At 43.0% G+C, this 18,915-nt stretch overlaps 1 protein-coding gene across 1 annotated transcript in view; it reads right to left on the bottom strand.

Moving 5' to 3' along the window:
- The window catches only part of sgsm1a (small G protein signaling modulator 1a), a 138,591-nt gene that overhangs the window by 106,004 nt on the left and 13,672 nt on the right, over window positions 1–18,915 (bottom strand). The window contains exon 3 of the mRNA XM_060844131.1: window positions 8,952–9,041. Coding sequence (XP_060700114.1) covers window positions 8,952–9,041 — 90 coding nt within the window. The remainder of the gene's footprint in view (window positions 1–8,951; window positions 9,042–18,915) is intronic.

Here is an 18,915-nt window from a genome sequence, read left to right as displayed (position 1 = left end):
AGAAGCCAAGTTGTGGGGCACAGAGGTCTACAGGGTAAATAGCCAAATAGTTCTCTGAAGAATCAGCAAAGACTGTTATTGCTAATTCAACATATTGCTCCAAACTGAAGGTCGGTACTCCAGAATGCACAATGCAAAAATATAACTGTAGAGGTTTGACTAGTTCACATGTTTTCTTTCATGTCATGAACTCTAGGATTTTGTCCGTATACCCTTCCATCTCTCCACCTGTCTGTCTCTCCATTTTTCCGTCTCTCCAACTTTCCATCTTTCTGTGTCTTCACCTCACCATCTCTCCATTTTTCTACCTATCTTTCCACCCATCTATCTTTCGACCTCTCCTTCTGTCTCTCCATCTCTCCATTTCTCCACCACTTCATCTTTTTAACCCTTCACCTCTCCCTCTTTTCTTTTACAAAACTTACCTGCTTGACCCCTTTAACCTAATAAGATATAGGAAGGGATTACATGAAGGTTGATAAGTCCCCGGGGCCTGATGGTCTACATCCCAGGGTACTGAAGGAGGTGGCTCTGGAAATCGTGGATGCGTTGGTGATGATTTTCCAGAATTCGATAGATTCGGGATCGGTACCTGAGGATTGGAAAATGGCTAATGTTATACCACTTTTTAAGAAAGGTGGGAGAGAGAAAGCAGGAAATTATAGACCAGCTAGTCTGACCTCAGTGGTGGGAAAGATGCTGGAGTCTATTATAAAGGATGAGATTACGGCACATCTGGATAGTAGTAACAGGATAGGACAGAGTCAGCATGGATTTATGAAGGGGAAATTGTGCTTGACTAATCTTCTGGAGTTTTTTGAGGATGTAACTCTGAGAATAGACGAGGGAGATCCAGTAGATGTAGTGTACCTGGACTTTCAGAATGCTTTTGATAAAGTTCCACATAGGAGGTTAGTGAGTAAACTTAGGGCGCATGGTATTGGGGGCAAAGTGCTAGATTGGATTGAAAATTGGTTGGCTGATAGGAAACAAAGGGTAATGATAAACGGCTCCATTTCGGAATGGCAGGCAGTGACCAGTGGGGTACCACAAGGATCCGTGCTGGGACCGCAGCTTTTTACAATATATATTAATGATATAGAAGATGGTATCAGCAATAACATTAGCAAATTTGCTGATGATACAAAGCTGGGTGGCAGGGTGAAATGTGATGAGGATGTTAGGAGATTACAGGGTGACCTGGACAAGTTAGATGAGTGGGCAGATGCATGGCAGATGCAGTTTAATGTGGATAAATGTATGGTTATCCACTTTGGTGGCAAGGACAGGAAGACAGATTACTACCTCAATGGAATTAATTTAGGTAAAGGAGCAGTACAGAGAGATCTGGGTGTTCTTGTACACCAGTCAATGAAGGCAAGCATGCAGGTACAGCAGGTAGTGAAGAAGGCTAATAGCATGCTGGCCTTCATAACAAGAAGGATTGAGTATAGAAGCAAAGAGGTGCTTCTACAGCTGTACAGGGCCCTGGTGAGACCACACCTGGAGTACTGTGTGCAGATCTGGTCGCCAAATTTGAGGAAAGACATTTTGGCTATTGAGGGAGTGCAGCGTAGGTTCACGAGGTAAATTCCTGGAATGGCGGGATTACCTTACACTGAAAGACTGAAGCGACTGGGCTTGTATACCCTTGAGTTTAGAAGACTGAGAGGGGATCTGATTGAGACGTATAAGATTATGAAAGGATTGGACACTCTGGCAGCAGGAAACATGTTTCCGCTGATGGGTGAGTGCCGAACCAGAGGACACAGCTTAAAAATACGGGGTAGACCATTTAGGACAGAGATGAGGAGAAACTTCTTCACCCTGGGAGTGGTGGCTGTGTGGAATGCTCTGCCCCAGAGGACAGTGGAGGCCCAGTCTCTGGATTCATTTAAGAACGAGTTGGATAGAGCTCTCAAAGATAGTGGAATCAAGGGTTATGGAGATAAGGCAGGGAGCAGATACTGATTAGAAATGATCAGCCATGATCATATTGAATGGCGGTGCAGGCTCGAAGGGCTGAATGGCCTATTCCTGCACCTGTTGTCTATTGTCTATTCAGCCTGTTTAGTGGCACTAATGCCTCATAATGATGCTCGGTGTGATATTTTCTTTGATAATGTTCCTGTGACACCCCTTGGGATGTTTTGGTATATTAAAGGTGCTAAATCAATGGAGGTTGTTGTTGCCAAGTGCGATCTGTTTGGAACAACACTACACCATTCAGAGAAACCAAACCGTTCTGGGAACTCTGCCAGTCAGCAAGAGCATCCGTCTTTTCAACAAGTCTGTTGCCATTTCTCTACACTCACTGACAAATGGGAAGAGATTATAGACAGCAAAGTATTTGAATACACTGAAATGTCAGCAAATCATTTGAATTTATGATCATCAGTTGGATTTGTACTGTAGTGTATTTGCGGGTACGAGCAGGATTTTACGATTGCTTGCAGTTGAGTCGTGTTTGAGGAGTGATTTTTACCACGAGGTTGAGTGTGTTTCCTTGCTGCATCTTATCAAACTCGGCGCGTTAATTGCTGTTTTAGCCTTCACGACGAGTATTTCATCCAGTTTTCACTTCATCTGCCAGAACAACTCATCACTCAGCCAATATCCCAGAATTAATGGTCATCCCCTCCACTGGCAGCACCTTTAAAACATGATTGTGCACCCAGAGAAGTCCCGCCTGTCTGCAGCTGGCCTGCATGGTTCCTGATATTTGCTCTACACATAGCAGGCAAGGAAGTGAGGAACCTGAAGGTCCTCCCGGATGGGGTGGGACTTGCTCTTTCCCCAGGACCAATGGAGGAGGTCACAACACCAGACCATGCCCAGCCTGGTCCAGCTTGCCCCCAGGGTCAGTGCAGTCTCAATGTCTGGAGGAATGCACTGCTCCATAGGAGTCTTCTCTTTCTGGGTATGAACCACAATCTTTACACTGTTACATCAGACTCACTCAATCTCTGTTACCGTACCCACGTCCAACCAGCCTCTTGCTCTACCAATCTCATGCCTGCCGCACCTCCCCCACTTGACCTCATCCATCCACCTCTTCCCCCCACCATCCTCTAACCCTGCATACCCTCTGCTGCCCACTCACTCGTTCAGGCCACCTTTCCATTTGTACCAATTGTAACAGTTGTGTCACCCACTTTTATCTCCCCTAATTCTTGCCTCTCCCTTACTCCAGAAGGAAAATAGCACACAGTAGGGCAGAAAGCATCAGTGTTGGCCTTGGCCTACCCAATGTTTGGCTTCTGTCTTGGATCACACGGTGTATCCGAGTGGTTCTTTTTGGATTCTGTTAAATGTAGTTAAGAGAAAACGCGACAACTGAAGTTTGCTTTAATAGGAATGTTATTATATAATAACGATGATAATACTAACAATAAATGGGAAAGAAAGAAAGAAAAGCAATAAGTCTCACGCCCTCCTGCATGTTGAGGATGCCTCGACTGATGGCTGGTCTGGAAGCTTAAGTTTGTTCCTGGCACCGTCGCGATCTCTGTCCGAAGTGAAGCTCAACTCTCAGAACAAAACTTCCTCTCTCTTATACAGTGTAACAAACAGCCATTACAGAGAAACAGCTAATGAGAAACAAACTGCTGGTGCCATCTTTGGCCCATAAAGGAATGTTCACAGGACACATTCAAGGTCATGCAGCTGTCAAATATCATCAACAATTATAGCCCTTCAGCTCCTCCTATACACCTTCTCAACCCCATGAGATGTGGATCCAGACCCTCGAGCAAGCACGGCTTGGACCGGTGTCACAGGTTGTTCTTTAACTTGCCTGAGACCTGCTGACAACCAGAGCCAGCCAGCTTCTTGGCTTAATGTCTGCACCAAATATTACAACAGTACAGTGAGGTGAGTCTGGTCTCTTTGGCTGATAGGTCAGGTGCAAACTCACTCCCACTGCCACCACAGGCCCTCAGAACTCACTTCCACTGCCACTGCCACCACAGGCCCTCAGAACTCACTCCCACTGCTATCGCAGGCCCTCAGAACTCACTCCCACTGCCACCGCAGGCCCTCAGAACTCACTCCCACTGCCACCGCAGGCCCTCAGAACTCACTCCCACTGCCACCACCGGCCCTCAGAACTCACTCCCATTGCCACCGCAGGCCCTCAGAACTCACTCCCACTGCCACCACCGGCCCTCAGAACTCACTAACACTGCCACCGCCGGCCCTCAGAACTCACTCCTTGAGTCTAATGCTACTGCTGCTGAATCCTGGAACATGCCACCCCGCCACATTGTGTCATTCTGCTTCTGCCATTGCCCCATCGAAAATTGGAGCAAAATGCAAAAAGTAAAAAAGCAAAATTAAAATTTTAAAAAGTAGATGGAAGTAGATGAGCCCTGGGCTCAGCAGACCAAACAAAGAGACTGTTTAGATTAAACTACTTTATCAGATGGGTTTTTTCTGACAATTGACAACAGTTTCATGGTCATCATTAGCATCATTTCCAGATTATTAGGAAATGCAAGATGCACCATCTGCCATGGCTAGATTTGAACCTGGGTCTCTGAATTAATAGTATTCAGATAGTACCACTTTTTATAAGGAAGAGATAGAGGCACTAGAGAGGATGCAAAAAAGAAAAGAATTACAGGAACAATGACAATGGCTTGAAAGATTATATCCAACAGGAGAGACTAAATAGAGTGGAAGTCCTTTGTCCAGGAAAGTGAAAACTGAAGGGTGACATGGGATAAGTGTCTTCGATCTTTTGAAAGGGATTTGGTTTTGTAGACATTGAGAAGATACTTTAACTTTTGAGCGAATCCGTAACTAAAAGACATGAATGTGAATGAATGCAATCAGGAATTCAGGAGAAACTTATCTGAGAGTGGTAGAAATGTGGAACAAACTGCCACTAGGAGTAACATGAGGGTGGAAGAAGTTGACTATGTCGATGGAGATTGGAGAGGGGGAGAAGGGGATGCGTGAAGAACATGTGGGGAGGGTTGAGTGGAGGAAAAAAGCCTGCATGGATCTGTTAGGCCAAATGGCCTGCCTCTGTGCTGTTTAAGACCATGTACCATTTAGATGCAATGGAAGAGACAGCAAGTCAGACTCGGCCAGGCATTGCCAGAGACAGATAAATATCTCGACAGCGGAAGGAGCAAAGACAAACTGCCTTGAGTAAAATCAGAAGTTAATTTCGATTTGCTTGCAAGTGAAGAACTCTATCAGGTTGTCAGAAACAGTCGTTCAATTTGTACACTCCCATAATAGCTTTTCAGATGGCAAGAAAGTGATTTAAAATGTGCATCTCACGACGGTTCAAGAATTGATTCTTCACTTCAGAATAGGACTTGTTTGTATCTATTGGCATTTTGGAGAATGATACATGATCATGGATGCAGAGCGGGGAGTAGGTCAAACTCAATCATTTCTTCAATGAGGCTGTCACGATAGGCTAAGTGACAATCCGGTCAACATCCAATCCAAACTGGATTCCACTGATTCATTTGCTTAAGGTTAAAGGAGAAGTGGGGGCATTTATCAGGTGCACTTGCCCCTATCCCCAACTGTCTTGGTTCCTCACTGAGTCAGCACTGGGTTACATGCACCTCCATAGAACAACCTATATTCCCCTCCCGGCAACAGGCCCACCTGCCCACTACCACCTGAAAAGACAGCAAGCATAGAAGGGCAGTGTCAAAGGACCTCAGTTTTGACTTTGTCTTTTGCCACTGCATTTCTGTAAGAGGAGTGCAAACCTGATGAGAAAGATCCTGACATGGGCTTGGAGGAGAAATAGAAAAGGATTTTATAGGCGACAAAACATTTAAGTAGTTTGGAAAGGAAAGGAATGCTGGAGTTGGAAGTATTAATTTGCCAGGACTGTGGTAATGGTAAGGTCCTGGGGAGTGTTGCCGAACAAGCAGGTTAATAATTCCTTGAGAGTGGAATCATAGGTGGACAGGTTGGTGAAGAAGGTGTTTGGTATGCTTGTCTTTATTAGTCAGTGCATTGAATATAGGAATTGGGAGATCATGTTGTGGCTGTATAGGACATTGGACTTTTTGAACACTGTGTTCAACTCTGGTCTCCCTACTGTAGGAAACATATTGTGAAATTTGAAAGAGTTCAGAAAAGATTTAAAAGGATGTTACAGAAATTGGAGGGTTTAAGCTATTGGGAGAGGCTGAACAGGCTGGGGCTATTTTCCCTGGAATGTCAGAGGCTGAGGGCTGACCTTATAGAGGTTTATAAAATCATGAGGGGCATGGATAGGATGAATAGTCAAGAAGATTTCACCAGGGTAAGGGAGTCCAAAACTAAAGGATGTAGGTTTAAGGTGAGAGGGGAAAGATTTAAAAAGGAACCTATGGGACAGCTTTTTCAAGCAGACGATGGTGGTGTGTATGGAATGAACTAGCAGAGGAGGTAATGGAGGCTAATGCAATTACAACATCTAAAAGGCTTCTGAATGGGTATATGAATAGGAGAAAGTGAGGACTGCAGATGTTGGAGATCAGAGCTGAAAATGTGCTGCTGGAAAAGCGCAGCAGGTCAGGCAGCATCCAAGGAGCAGGAGAATCGACGTTTCGGGCATGAGACCTTCTTCAGGATTTTATAGGTGACAAAACATTGAAGTAGTTTGGAAAAGAAAGGAAGGCTGGAGTTGGAAGTATTAATTTGCCAGGACTGTGGTAATGGTAAGGTCCTGGGGAGTGTACCTGAAGGTTCCTGAAGAAGGGCTCATGCCCAAAACATCGATTCTCCTGCTCCTTGGATGCTGCCTGACCTGCTGCGCTTTTCCAGCAACACATTTTCAGCTGGGTATATGAGTAGGAAGGCTTTAGCGGGATATGGGCCAAAAACTGGCAAATGAGATTCGATTTAAGGTATCTAGTCAGCATGGATAAGTTGGTCTGAAGGATCTGTTTCCATGCTGTGCATCTCTATGACTCTATGCAGCAGTCACATTCAAGGGAGATGCTTCCACACTGCAAGATTAGTTTTACTTCAGACTCTAAATAGGTTCCATTGAACTAAAGTGAATGGATGTTACTGTGAATTATCTGATTTTTCTTCTGATTATTTCTATTTAACCTGTAAACACTCTGTTACTGCACTGCAGCATTTTTAATCTTGTGACTCCACCAGGCATACATTTTTTAATGTATTTTATTTGCAACTTGCTATTAAATTAAATGAAAGAATAATTGAAGATTCTAAATGATTTAAAAAATCTGCCTTTGTCAACATTTTCACAAGTGTTCTTATGAATGTTCTGATCTCTCAGTAAATGTATCTCAGGCCTCAGAATCCATTCTCCCCTTCAGAAAGGTTTATATCTGACCAATATAAAGTCCATGGATTCATTTGCAGCCAGCTCAGATTGCTTTCCTCACATTTTTGGACCTACTTTTAGGATTGCTTTTGAGTTGTCAGCTTTTGCTCACTTTCAATCACCATGGATATCTGCACAGGAATCAAACACCAATCAGAACAGGATAGACTATGTTTATATTAGTGGAATGTTTCAGAAACCAGAGTTAGTCTTACAGCCCCTTGGGCTTGCTCTGCCATTCAAAAAGATCCTGGCTGATCTGCAATGACCGATCTTCTCAATTCTTTAAGAAAACAACAATCTACCTACCTATCCAGCCTTGGATGTACTCAATAGCTGAGGATCCACAGCCTTTCAAGGTAGAGAATTCCAACAATTCTGAACTCGTGAAGAAATTTCTGTTTAGTTCAGTCCTTTTATCTTGAGATTATGATCCCAAGTTGTAATCTTCTTAATTCTTTTCCTTGTGTCTAGCGATTGATAAAGCAACAAAGCATGTTGTGATGTCTGTTTCTTTGGCTGGTTTTGTGTAGAACAGGTTGCTTACGGTTATATCTTGAGGGATACCATGCTGCATTAGACATGGCTCACTCTTATGGTCCACTATAGACCTACTGGAAGTAGATTCATAATTTGCTTTTTTTTCTATATTACAAACATGCCTTCCTTGAATATTGAATCCTGGAGGGGCTCAAACACAAACTTTCTGGCTCAGGGGCAGACACTAGAAGCCATTGCACTAGAAGTTGAAGACTCCCAGGCAGGCAAAACTATCATACAACTTTCACCATCTTGTCATTTTCATCAGATCTGTTCTGGCCATTTGTCAGCAGGCTGTAGTTGAAATTCATCTACCATGATTGAAGATGTTGTGATATTTCTACTTCTCTATATCTGTGTTCAACAAGTGCCTCTTAATAGAAACAGTAATATTAAAGAGGGTGTTTTCAACAGTTAGTTTAAGAAGGTTAAAGGTTTAGGAAAAGATCATTTTCCAGAAGCAGTGGGATTTGTCAGAAGTGGAGACAATTTTGAAAACACAAAGGCAAAGGTTAAAAAAAAGCAAAATCAATCTAATCCAATTCCCCTTGTTAATTATCCTGGAGAATAAGAGAATTAGGTAATGTCAGTTCCAGTGATACAATCTGGAACTGCTCAGGGAGAAAGATTTGCATTTGTATCATACCCTTCAGCTAGTTAACTGTATTCCTGTGGAAGTGTAGTGGCTGTTGCAATTTCGGATAGCCAATTTGTACAAAGCAAGCTCCTGAAACCAACCATGCGAAAATAAATAGATCATCTGTTTTTTGTGACCTTTCAAAAATCCTGCTTTTAAGCTCTGCTCTTTGTGACACTGTAATAATATGTACTGAATTAAACTGGGGAAAAGACTGAGGAAGGAGGGCAGACTTTCTTGCCTAAACAGCATCATTGAATCAGACATATTTTAAACAACAATCAATGATAATTTCATAGTCAGCCTTCCCAGTTTTCCTGTGGTAGATGAAAACAAAATACTGCAGATGAAACTGGTGAAACTGGCAGCATTTGTGAAGAGAGAAACCAACTTGACATTTCTAGGGCAATTCTTCTTCAGAACCAAATGATGTTGGATGACGCCTGGGAAGCTCACATTGTTCTCACTGGAAGCTGCAAGAATTCCCGATGCAATGATCCTCCATTCCAGAAGCATCCAAAATGTTTCCAAGAGTTTGTGGTAAGGCTGAAAAGGTGCAGGACATTGACTTGGATCATTTAACTAGCAAGAACTTTTAATTAAAAGGAAAGATACTGCAAACATTAGAAATCTGAAAGAAATACATGAGAAACACAGCAAGTTTGGCAGCATTTGTGGAGAGAGAAAAACAAGAGTTAATGTTTCATAAGGTTCTGATTCTTCTCCAGGATCAGTTTTGACTCGAAACATGAACTCTGTTTCTATCTCATCAGATGCCAGCCAACTGATTTTCTCCAGCATTTTCTGTGTTTGTTTTGCGTCTCTTGATAGGCTGACCCTGCTGCCAAAGGACTATATACCATAGAGCAGAATCTGAATTCAAATATAATAGCTCTGGAATCTGTAATGCTGGAATGAATTCAGATGGGAAAGATGATGCTGGCAAACATAATTCCCAGGATTACCTGAACTAGGAAAACAACCCAGAGGAGCCACACATTAAAGAAAATAGCTACAAGACTAGCAACAAAAAATATTCAGCTTTATTGCAGTGTGGAACATCCTGACATCTATCTAATGTTCATTTTCCATTTATTCCTAACGAATTGAGGGAAAGATTTCAAGTCCAACAAAGACAGGGACCTTTTACTTAGTGAAATATGCATCAATTATACCCCGCCTATTGTACAGTGACACAGTTGTGAGGCCAATCAACAGAAAATTCAATCAATCAGAGGCTGCTGTCACCTTGCAACACACCAATAAAGCAATCTTATAGCTTAGAACTTTCACTCTTCGCACACAGAATCACCAGCACAAATATTCTTGTCCTTTGTTTAAAAAGGCTCCTCACGTTTTGAATCCCTGCACCATTTGATGGCTGCGCAATCAAGCATCGCACTTTGAGAAGTTACTGTTGCTCGCACTGCTACCATTTTCTTAATTCTATAAAGTACTCTTCGCACACATCTAATCAAACTGGACCTCTGAACGGATGTACCATCATTATGTCTTAGAACTAACAGCTTATCACTTAAGAGCATAGACTGTCCCAGAGTTACAACTGATTACCCCGCAATGATTATCACTAAAAAAACAGGTTGGCTGCCGATTATGGCACTGCTGTTTGTGGAATCTTGCTGTGCACATTTTGACTACTGTGCTTCCAAGATTATAGCAGTGACCACAATTCGACAACAACTTCGTTGGCTGTAAGACACTTTCAAACAATCTGAGGTTGTGAAGAGGCACAGCGTGAGTACATCTTCACTCTCTTCACCTGGTGCTCTGCACAATGTGGAATAAATGCCTCCTGACACAGCTGAGATACAGAGGACAGCAGCAGAACTGAACCTGCAGCTGCAGTAACTAGCCACACCTGGGATGTGCTGTCATGGATTGCAGACCAGGTGTGGCAAGAGTGAAGCTTCAGACTACCTGTCAAAGAGTCATACAGCACAGAAACAGACCCTGCAGTCTAATTCATACATGCCAACCAGGTTCCCAAACTCAACAAGTTCTATTTGCCTGCTTTTGGCCCATATCCCTCTAAACTTTCCCTGTCCAAATGCCAATTGTAACTGTAACAGCACCACTGACATTAATAGCAGACTTCTTCCATCAATGGTAGTACATTGTAAACCAGGGGAATATTTAGTCCTCAGTAGAACATGCACACAGCCACGGTGGTTTTTCGTTAATTCGGGAAAGATCAAGAACACCTTTTTCTCCCTTTCTGCTGCTGGTAGAATCCATTTTCCTGAAACCAATTCTCTCAAAACTCTCCAATGCCAATGAAACAAGTCTGGATCTGCCTCAAAGAACACTCCATCTGATTCATTCAGAGTGGTTACGGCAGAGAAGGAGGCTATTTGGTCTATCATGTTTGGGCTGGCTTTCTACAATAGCAACTCAGATTGCCTCACTCCTTGCTTTTTACCTGAAGCCCTCTGACTCTTTTCTCTTCAGATAATTATCTAATTCTCTTTTGAAAGACCTGATCACATCAGTTTTCACCACACTCTTGGACAGTGCATGCCAGATCTTAATCTCTCATTTAAAGCAAAGCAGTTCCTCCTGTCACCTTTTGACTTAACTCCATGTCCTCTGCTTCTCAATCCTTCCACTCAATCTTGAGTATCTTGATCAAATGTCAGACTCTTCCAGAACCTTCCAATGGAGTAATTTTGCTCTGAAGTGACTGCACATCTCTTTAAAAAGAATCCATCCCTTAATGATCCAGAACAGGAGGCCACTCAGCCCCTCGTGCCTGTTCCAACCTTTTGAAAGCGTTCTTCAATTCCTCGCTTTCCCTGTAGCCTGGAGAAATGTGTCTCTAGCTACACTCTCCCTCCATTTATATAAAAGGCCAGTTATAGGAAAGATATTATTAACCTAGAGAATTTTCAGAAGAGATTTACAAGAATGTTGGCAGGTATGGAAGGTTTGAATTATAACGAAAAGCTGGATAGGGTGGGACTTCGGATAGGTGGAGCATAGGATATTGAAAGGTAACCTTATAGATATTTATAAAGTAAATGAAGGGTATAAGATAGGTTAAGTATAATTTCAACAGCCAATGAAATTTATAAACCTAACTACAGCTAATTAAAGAGTAAATTAAGCCTCTATACATTAGATTATGGCCTCCCAATTTTGCTTTCAGGAATCCATTGCTGAATGTTGGACTCTCCAAACGTTATTATAGTTGTTAGCAGGTTCATGTATCCTCCACCCCATGCTCTTATTTACAGACAGATAATCTCAATATTCATTTCCATCAAACTGAGGTATTAAAATGGTCGTAAGGATCTAAAGAAATAAGTCTCTGTAAACGACACGTGTGATGTTCTCAGAGTCTAGGCATATTGCCAGGAAGACAGAGATAATGTTTCCGCATCGAATTTTGTGGTTTTTATTGTTTACAGCATGGCTGGCTAGAAACTGATATCTAACACAATTCTGAGAATAATTGTTCCAGAATCATAGTCCTGGTGCAGGAGTCACTATTTCTCCATTCACCTTGCCATCATTCCCTATTGAGTCATTGGAAGATCAGGCAAGATCAGGATCAACTTAATTTGACAACATAGAGGCCACCAGCATTTTTACAATAAGCTGCACTGACTAGGGATCCTTCTCATCAATCCATTCAGAGATGTTATTACATACCTCTGAGGCATGTGAGATTGAATCCAAGCCTCCTAGCTCAGAGATAAAGTAATCACTGCATTAGAGTCCCAAAGTAGATATTTTCTCATCAACCTGTTCAGAGATGGTATTACACACTTCAAGAGTTGGTGGAATCAAACCCAAGCATTCAGGTTCAGAGAAAGGGGCACTACCACTGCACCAAGATGGCCTCCCTTCCAAGTACTTACCAAACCTGAGCTTGTTTAGCTTTGAAGACCAGATTTGTATGTTTTAGGTAGCTACACTGATCTATAGACATTTTAATCAACCTCTACAGAGATATCATTACTACCACTGCATGACAAAAGTCCCGTCTATTGACCAGGCAATCTCCCACAAAGTACTTACCAGGCCCTTAGTCTGCTTAGCTTCTGAGAGCAGGCTTTTTCAGATTTGTATATTTTAAGCAGCATCACAGACAATAAGCTGAAGGTCAAAGTCCTAACCACTGCTGACTGCTTGAAGGCCTCTCTCAGGAACCATGGGTTCAGTTTTTAATTCCTAATTGGTGATAAAATGGAGATGGATGGGTGTGGAAGTAAGCACCCCTCATCTCTTTGCCATTCCCAGACTGTATCCTGCATTCAAAGGCTTCTTAGGGCCTACAGTCATTGGTTGATTGAGATTTTCCAGTCGGTCCTCAGTTCCTCATGGTGACAAGGGTCACAAAACAGACAAGAGTCAGCAGACCATGGGGTGAACACCACTTCAGTTCCACATGCAAGCTTGGCTTCAGCTACAGTCAGAGGCTACACTGCAGAGGGTCTACCTCCATGAGTCATTCACAGTCTCAACTTCTACACAAAGGATAAGACTGTAAGATATAGCAGCAGAATCAGGCCATTTTGTTTATCAAGTGTACTATGCCGTTCAATCACGGCTGATATGTTTCTCAAACCCATTCTCCCGCTTTCTTCCCATAACCCTTGATCCCCTTACTCATCAAGAACCTATCCATCTCTGTCTTAAATGCACTCAATGACTTGGCTGCCTCAGCCTTCTGCAGCAGTGAGTTCCACAGGTTTACCGTCCTCGGGCTAAAGAAATTCCTCCCTACTTCAGTTATAAAGGGTCATGCGTTCACCCTGAGGTTGGCCCTTAAGTCCTAGTCTCTCCTACTAGCAGGATTATCTTCTCCACATCCACTCTATCCAGGCCTCTCAGTGCTGAAAATGTGTTGCTGGAAAAGCGCAGCAGGTCAGGCAGCATCCAAGGGACAGGAGATTCGACGTTTCGGCCATAAGCCCTTCTTCAGATTCCTGAAGAAGGGCTTATGCCCGAAACGTCAAATCTCCTGTTCCTTGGATGCTGCCTGACCTGCTGCGCTTTTCCAGCAACACATTTTCAGCTCTGATCTCCAGCATCTGCAGACCTCACTTTCTCCAGGCCTCTCAGTACTCTGTAAGTTTCAATCCGATTCCCCTATCATCCTCCTAAACCCCATCGAGCATAGATCCAGAATCCTCAACCGCTCCTCAAAAGAAAAGCCTTTCATTCCTGGGGTCATTTTTGTGAACCTCCTCTACACCTGCACCAATGCCAGCACACCCTTCCTTAGATATAGGACCCAAAACTGCTCACAATATTCAAAATGCAGTCTGACTAGAGTCTTATACAGCCTCAGCAGTACAGGGTTCTAGCCCTCTTGAAATGAAGGCGAACATTATATTTGCCTTCCTAACTGCCAAATGAACCTGCATGTTAACCTTAAGAGAATCCTGAACAAGGACTCCTAAATCTCTGTGTTCAGATTTCTGAAGCCTTCCCCACCCCCATTTATAAAATAATCTACACCTCTATTCTTCCTACCAAAGAGCAGAACCTCACACCTTCCCAAATTATACTCCATCTGCCACTTTGTCCACTTTCTGAGCCTGTCAAAGTCCTTCTGCAGCCTCCCCACTTCCTCACCATTACCTGTCCCTCCACTTATCTTTTGTCATCTGCAAACTTAGCAACAATGTCCTCACTTCCTTCGTCCAGATCGTTAGTGTACAACATGAATAGTTAGAATTAGATTTTATTGTCATGTGTACTCGAGTATAGAAATACATGAGTACAGTGAAAAGTGTACAGAATTACCATTCTCCAGCACCATCTTGGTACAAAACCATAATTTAAAAAAAAATTTTTAAAAAAGAACTTAAAGATAAAGAGTCCAGCTCTTAAAGTCTAAAGTCTTATTTCCATAAAGGTGTTTGGAACCACCAACGCAGGCATCTGGGCCTAGCCATAGCATGGAGTCCAAGTCAGCCTGTATCTCACATCGATAGCAGGGGAGGAGCCGTGTTCTTGTTGCAACTGACGATGCTTCCAACCACTGGGAAGAGCTTTGCTGCTGCCGGAGGTCCCAAATGCTGGGAGAAGCCACGTCATTGCTGTCGTTGATGTCACCACATACAATCGCTGGTACTGCTGGGTGGCTACAGCCATTATACAAATGGCTTGGTCTCACTGTTGTTGCAGTGCTGCCACTGCCTTTGATTATTGAGAGGATCCCAGGTGGAACCATTACCACCAACTGACGAGAGGCTGCTGCCATTCCATGAACCGCCCGCTCTCGCTGCGGTGCCAAAGCTGCTGAATCACCACAATTGGTTTTAAAGCTAAGAAAACGAAGAAAAATGAAAACAAAAGAAAAAGAAACAAAAGCAGGGAGTTGGGTGGGCAGCGTTGGATAGAGAGGGGTGGTGGCTCCTGAGATTGGATATGGGCATGGTCAGCAAGGCCAGCATTTCTTTCCCACATTGAACTGAATGTTTGCTAGGGCCACTTCACAGTCAACCACATCGCTGCAGGAGTCACATGTAGGCCAGACCAGATAAGCCTTCCTTAAACAGCTTTAGTAAATCGATGATCATTTCATGTCACGAGCTTCCACTCCCCAGAGTTTATGGATTAAATGATTGAACTTAAATTTCACCAAGTGCTTTAATGGGATATGTATAAATGTTCTCAAGGCATTAGCTCGGCCTTGGGGTGACTTACTCAGTGACAACATCCCAGCAAGCAAGTTAATAAATATAACAGTGAACAATGCCCTAAATTTACATTCAAGAATGAGTGAACAGAACCTCAGGAAAGGTAGAGTGAGGACACAAGGACAGAATGGGTTTAGTTTTACAGAACACTGCCATTAGCAAACCCTTTTCACATGAGGTGGTTATTCTATTACAAATGACACACAGACCTTGCTGCAAGTTATTGATGAGATTCGTGAGTAGAGCTAAAATATAGAATTAGTTGAATTTAGAATGGATCTGTCCATAATCGAAGAGGTAATGGCAAATGGGGTTTGTGTGCTTCTGTGTCACCACAGCAACCAAATGAGACAACTCTCAGGCCTTGATTGCTCAGTTATTTGGAGCATTTCAGCTCACCCAAGGATCGATGCTGGGTCCTCTACTTTTTGTCATTTACATAAATGATTTGGATGCAAGCATAAGAGATACAGCTAGTAAGTTTGCAGATGACACCAAAATTGGAGGTGTAGTGGACAGTGAAGAGGGTTACCTCAGATTACAACAGGATCTGGATCAGATGGGCCAATGGGCTGAGAAGTGGCAGATGGAGTTTAATTCCGATAAATGCGAGGTGCTGCATTTTGGGAAAGCAAATCTTAGCAGGACTTATACACTTAATGATAAGGTCCTAGGGAGTGTTGCTGAACAAAGAGACCTTGGAGTGCAGGTTCATAGCTCCTTGAAAGTGGAGTTGCAGGTAGATAGGATAGTGAAGAAGGCATTTGGTATGCTTTCCTTTATTGGTCAGAGTATTAAGTACAGGAGTTGGGAGGTAATGTTGCGGCTGTACAGGGCATTGGTTAGGCCACTGTTGGAATATTGCATGCAATTCTGGTCTCCTTTCTATCGGAAAGATGTTGTGAAACTTGAAAGGGTTCAGAAAAGATTTACAAAGATGTTGCCAGGGTTTGAGGATTTGAGCAATAGGGAGAGGCTGAACAGGTTGGGGCTGTTTTCCCTGGAGCATCGGAGGCTGAGGGATGACCTTATAGAGGTTTACAAAATTATGAAGTGCATGGATAGGACAAATAGACAAAGTCTTTTCCCTGGGGTCGGGGAGTCCAGAACTAGAGGGCATAGGTTTAGGGTGAGAGGGGAAAGATATAAAAGAGTCTTAAGGGCCAAGTTTTTCACACAGAGGGTGATACGTGTATGGGATGCGCTGCCAGAGGATGTGGTGGAGGCTGGTACAATGCAATGATGCATTTGGATGTGTATATGAATAGGAAGGGTTTGGAGGGATATGGGCAGGGTGCTGGCAGGTACGACTAGATTGGGTTGGGATACCTAGTCGGCATGGACGGGTTGGACAGAAGGGTCTGTTTCCTTGCTGTACATCTATGACTCTATGACACTGACTGCACAGAGACTGGCGTCCCATCACCAAGTCACCCTTTATTTACCTTTGCACAGTACACTGGCTGTGGCCAGCCAGCTCTGAGTCAGTCTTTCAAGTGAGGAAATTCTGAATCTCCTGTTTATTTTTTGTTCCTCTTTTTACTGGGACAATGTCTTACCTCAAAATGCCCTAGCTTTGGGTTCACCAAAACAAGTGAAAACTTCCTTTCAAAAATCAATCTCCTTTTTTCTTTCAGTGAGTAATGTCACAACAAAGCTCCTCCATTAATAGCACAAGACAGAATTATATTCTTGAAATTCTCCTTAATTTAGTCTCATTGAGTCAGTCTTGAAAAACTTGCACTGACAATTCACAATCAATGTGACGTACAAAGTTTTATTTTGCTCTCTGTGACTTGGCCCCTGATTCAATACCACTTCTCATGAAAGGGAAATTCAACTGTGAGCATCAACAAATCAAAAAGAATCTCAACTCTGAAGGGGAACAGTCAGGCTGAGATATATTTTAGGAAGTTGATTCTGTCAGTTGGACCTAATCCTAGTTTTAGTGAGATGATTCACTGAGGGATATAACAACTACTGAGTGGTAGACAGGAACAGAAGGAGTTTGGAATACATGTCCTACAGCATACAGTAATGGTTCTGAAATAGTTCACATTGATGCTTCATAAAGCTCCACCCAGTCTGATGTAGTAACACAGGGGCCAACTAGCATGAAATCCTGATGAAGACAAATGTGCCATCTCTGGCTCATGATAGTCTTTATAAGTATGCCTAACAAGTCAATTGTACCTATTGCTACCATTCAATAAACCTGTTGTGTAATTCAAGTGCCTCTTCTTATTAATAGTGGTTTATTCTTGCCTGTTTCTAATTAGATAGGCCCTTAACACTCAGCGCAGAAAAGGGAGATTGTCTTTACAGACCCAGTGGGCACCACAGGGGCTGGCGTGCATCATTAGCCCTAAGCGATGTTATTTTGCTTTGGTAAGTTTCTGCTACTTTCTCTAAGTTTCTGTTCGCCAACAATTTGTATTTTTGTTACAGTGCTCCAGCAGGGGCTGTCTAACCTGATTTTAGGTGTGCTTAAAAGAGCAGAAAAAGAAGGTTGATAAGTTCTTGGTGTCAGGAAGCCCACGTTGAAGTCTCACTTGCTCCAGTGGTGTGTGGAAACATCTCTGAACAGGTTGATTAAAAATAGCAAAAAATAGCAGGGTTGGGTCCAAACACAAGCTACTTGTGGTTAGTACCACTACAGCAGAGAGTGAGCAGGGCAAGTTACTAAGGTAGGTAGGAAGATGTACATACTTTAGCTGAGGCATAGAACATAAGAGTGAGGAGTTTGTGCTGGAACTGTACCCAACACAAGTTGCACCACAGCTTGATGCAGCATATGGTCCTGATCATCATTTTACAGAAGAGATGGGACTTATTGGTCAAGGTGCCCAGGAGGTTTACAAGGGCGTTTGCAGGATGGGAAAATTTTAGCCATGGGGAACGATTGAATAGATTGGGGCTGTTTTCCTTTGAATAGAGGAGGTTTAGAGGTGACTTAATTGAAAAGAAAGAATTATCAATGGCCTAGGTCAAGTAAATAGAGATGGTTGATTTATTTACCTTGGCACAGGGGACAAAAACCAGCGGCGTAGGTTGAAAGTTAATGGGCAGAAGTATTAGACAAGAGATGAGGGTGGAACCCACTGCCTGGAAGACTGGTGGAGGCAGAATCTCTCAACCACAGTTATCAAGTACTAGGATTTCTAATGGAAATGGTGGCAGGCTGTAGATTTCATGCAGGAAGGCGGTATGAGGCTGGATATCTCCTCATCGACTCATAAGGACAAGATTGGAAACTTCCTCCAATAGATGCTGTTTCTTATTCTGTAAAAACACAGAAATGTAAATGTTTGGGAACAGACATTAATGTGAAGTAAGCAGAACTCTGAAACATCACTATTTAGACCACAGGGAGAAATGCTGGAAGAAATTCTAGTATGGTGAGTATTTGGGGTCAGATTTTCCATGGAGTGGTGAATATAGCCACTACCAATGCTGCTTTGAAATAGTATTTCCCCCTCACCTTTCCAAACCCTGCCATTCCAATCCAGTGCCCAGCAGAGACAGTGGAATTCTCTCCACTTTTTGTTGGGAGGAGGGGGGATGGGATAATGATGATGCTCCTGGTCAGGGAGCTAATGAATGGTCTTTGGGGGAAGATAGAAGATTGAAGATGCAATTCCCAGTTGGATTCGCCACTCCTGCTCCAGGTCTTTATATGCCACATGTGAACTCCATGAGACCTCATGCCACAGACTGAATGATGCTGAAATATCTTGCAATGTGAG

This window comes from Hemiscyllium ocellatum, chromosome 24 (genome assembly GCF_020745735.1).
Source record: "Hemiscyllium ocellatum isolate sHemOce1 chromosome 24, sHemOce1.pat.X.cur, whole genome shotgun sequence".
In the NCBI taxonomy this organism is placed as follows: Eukaryota; Metazoa; Chordata; class Chondrichthyes; order Orectolobiformes; family Hemiscylliidae; genus Hemiscyllium; species Hemiscyllium ocellatum.
This window is presented reverse-complemented; position numbering and strand designations above follow the sequence as displayed.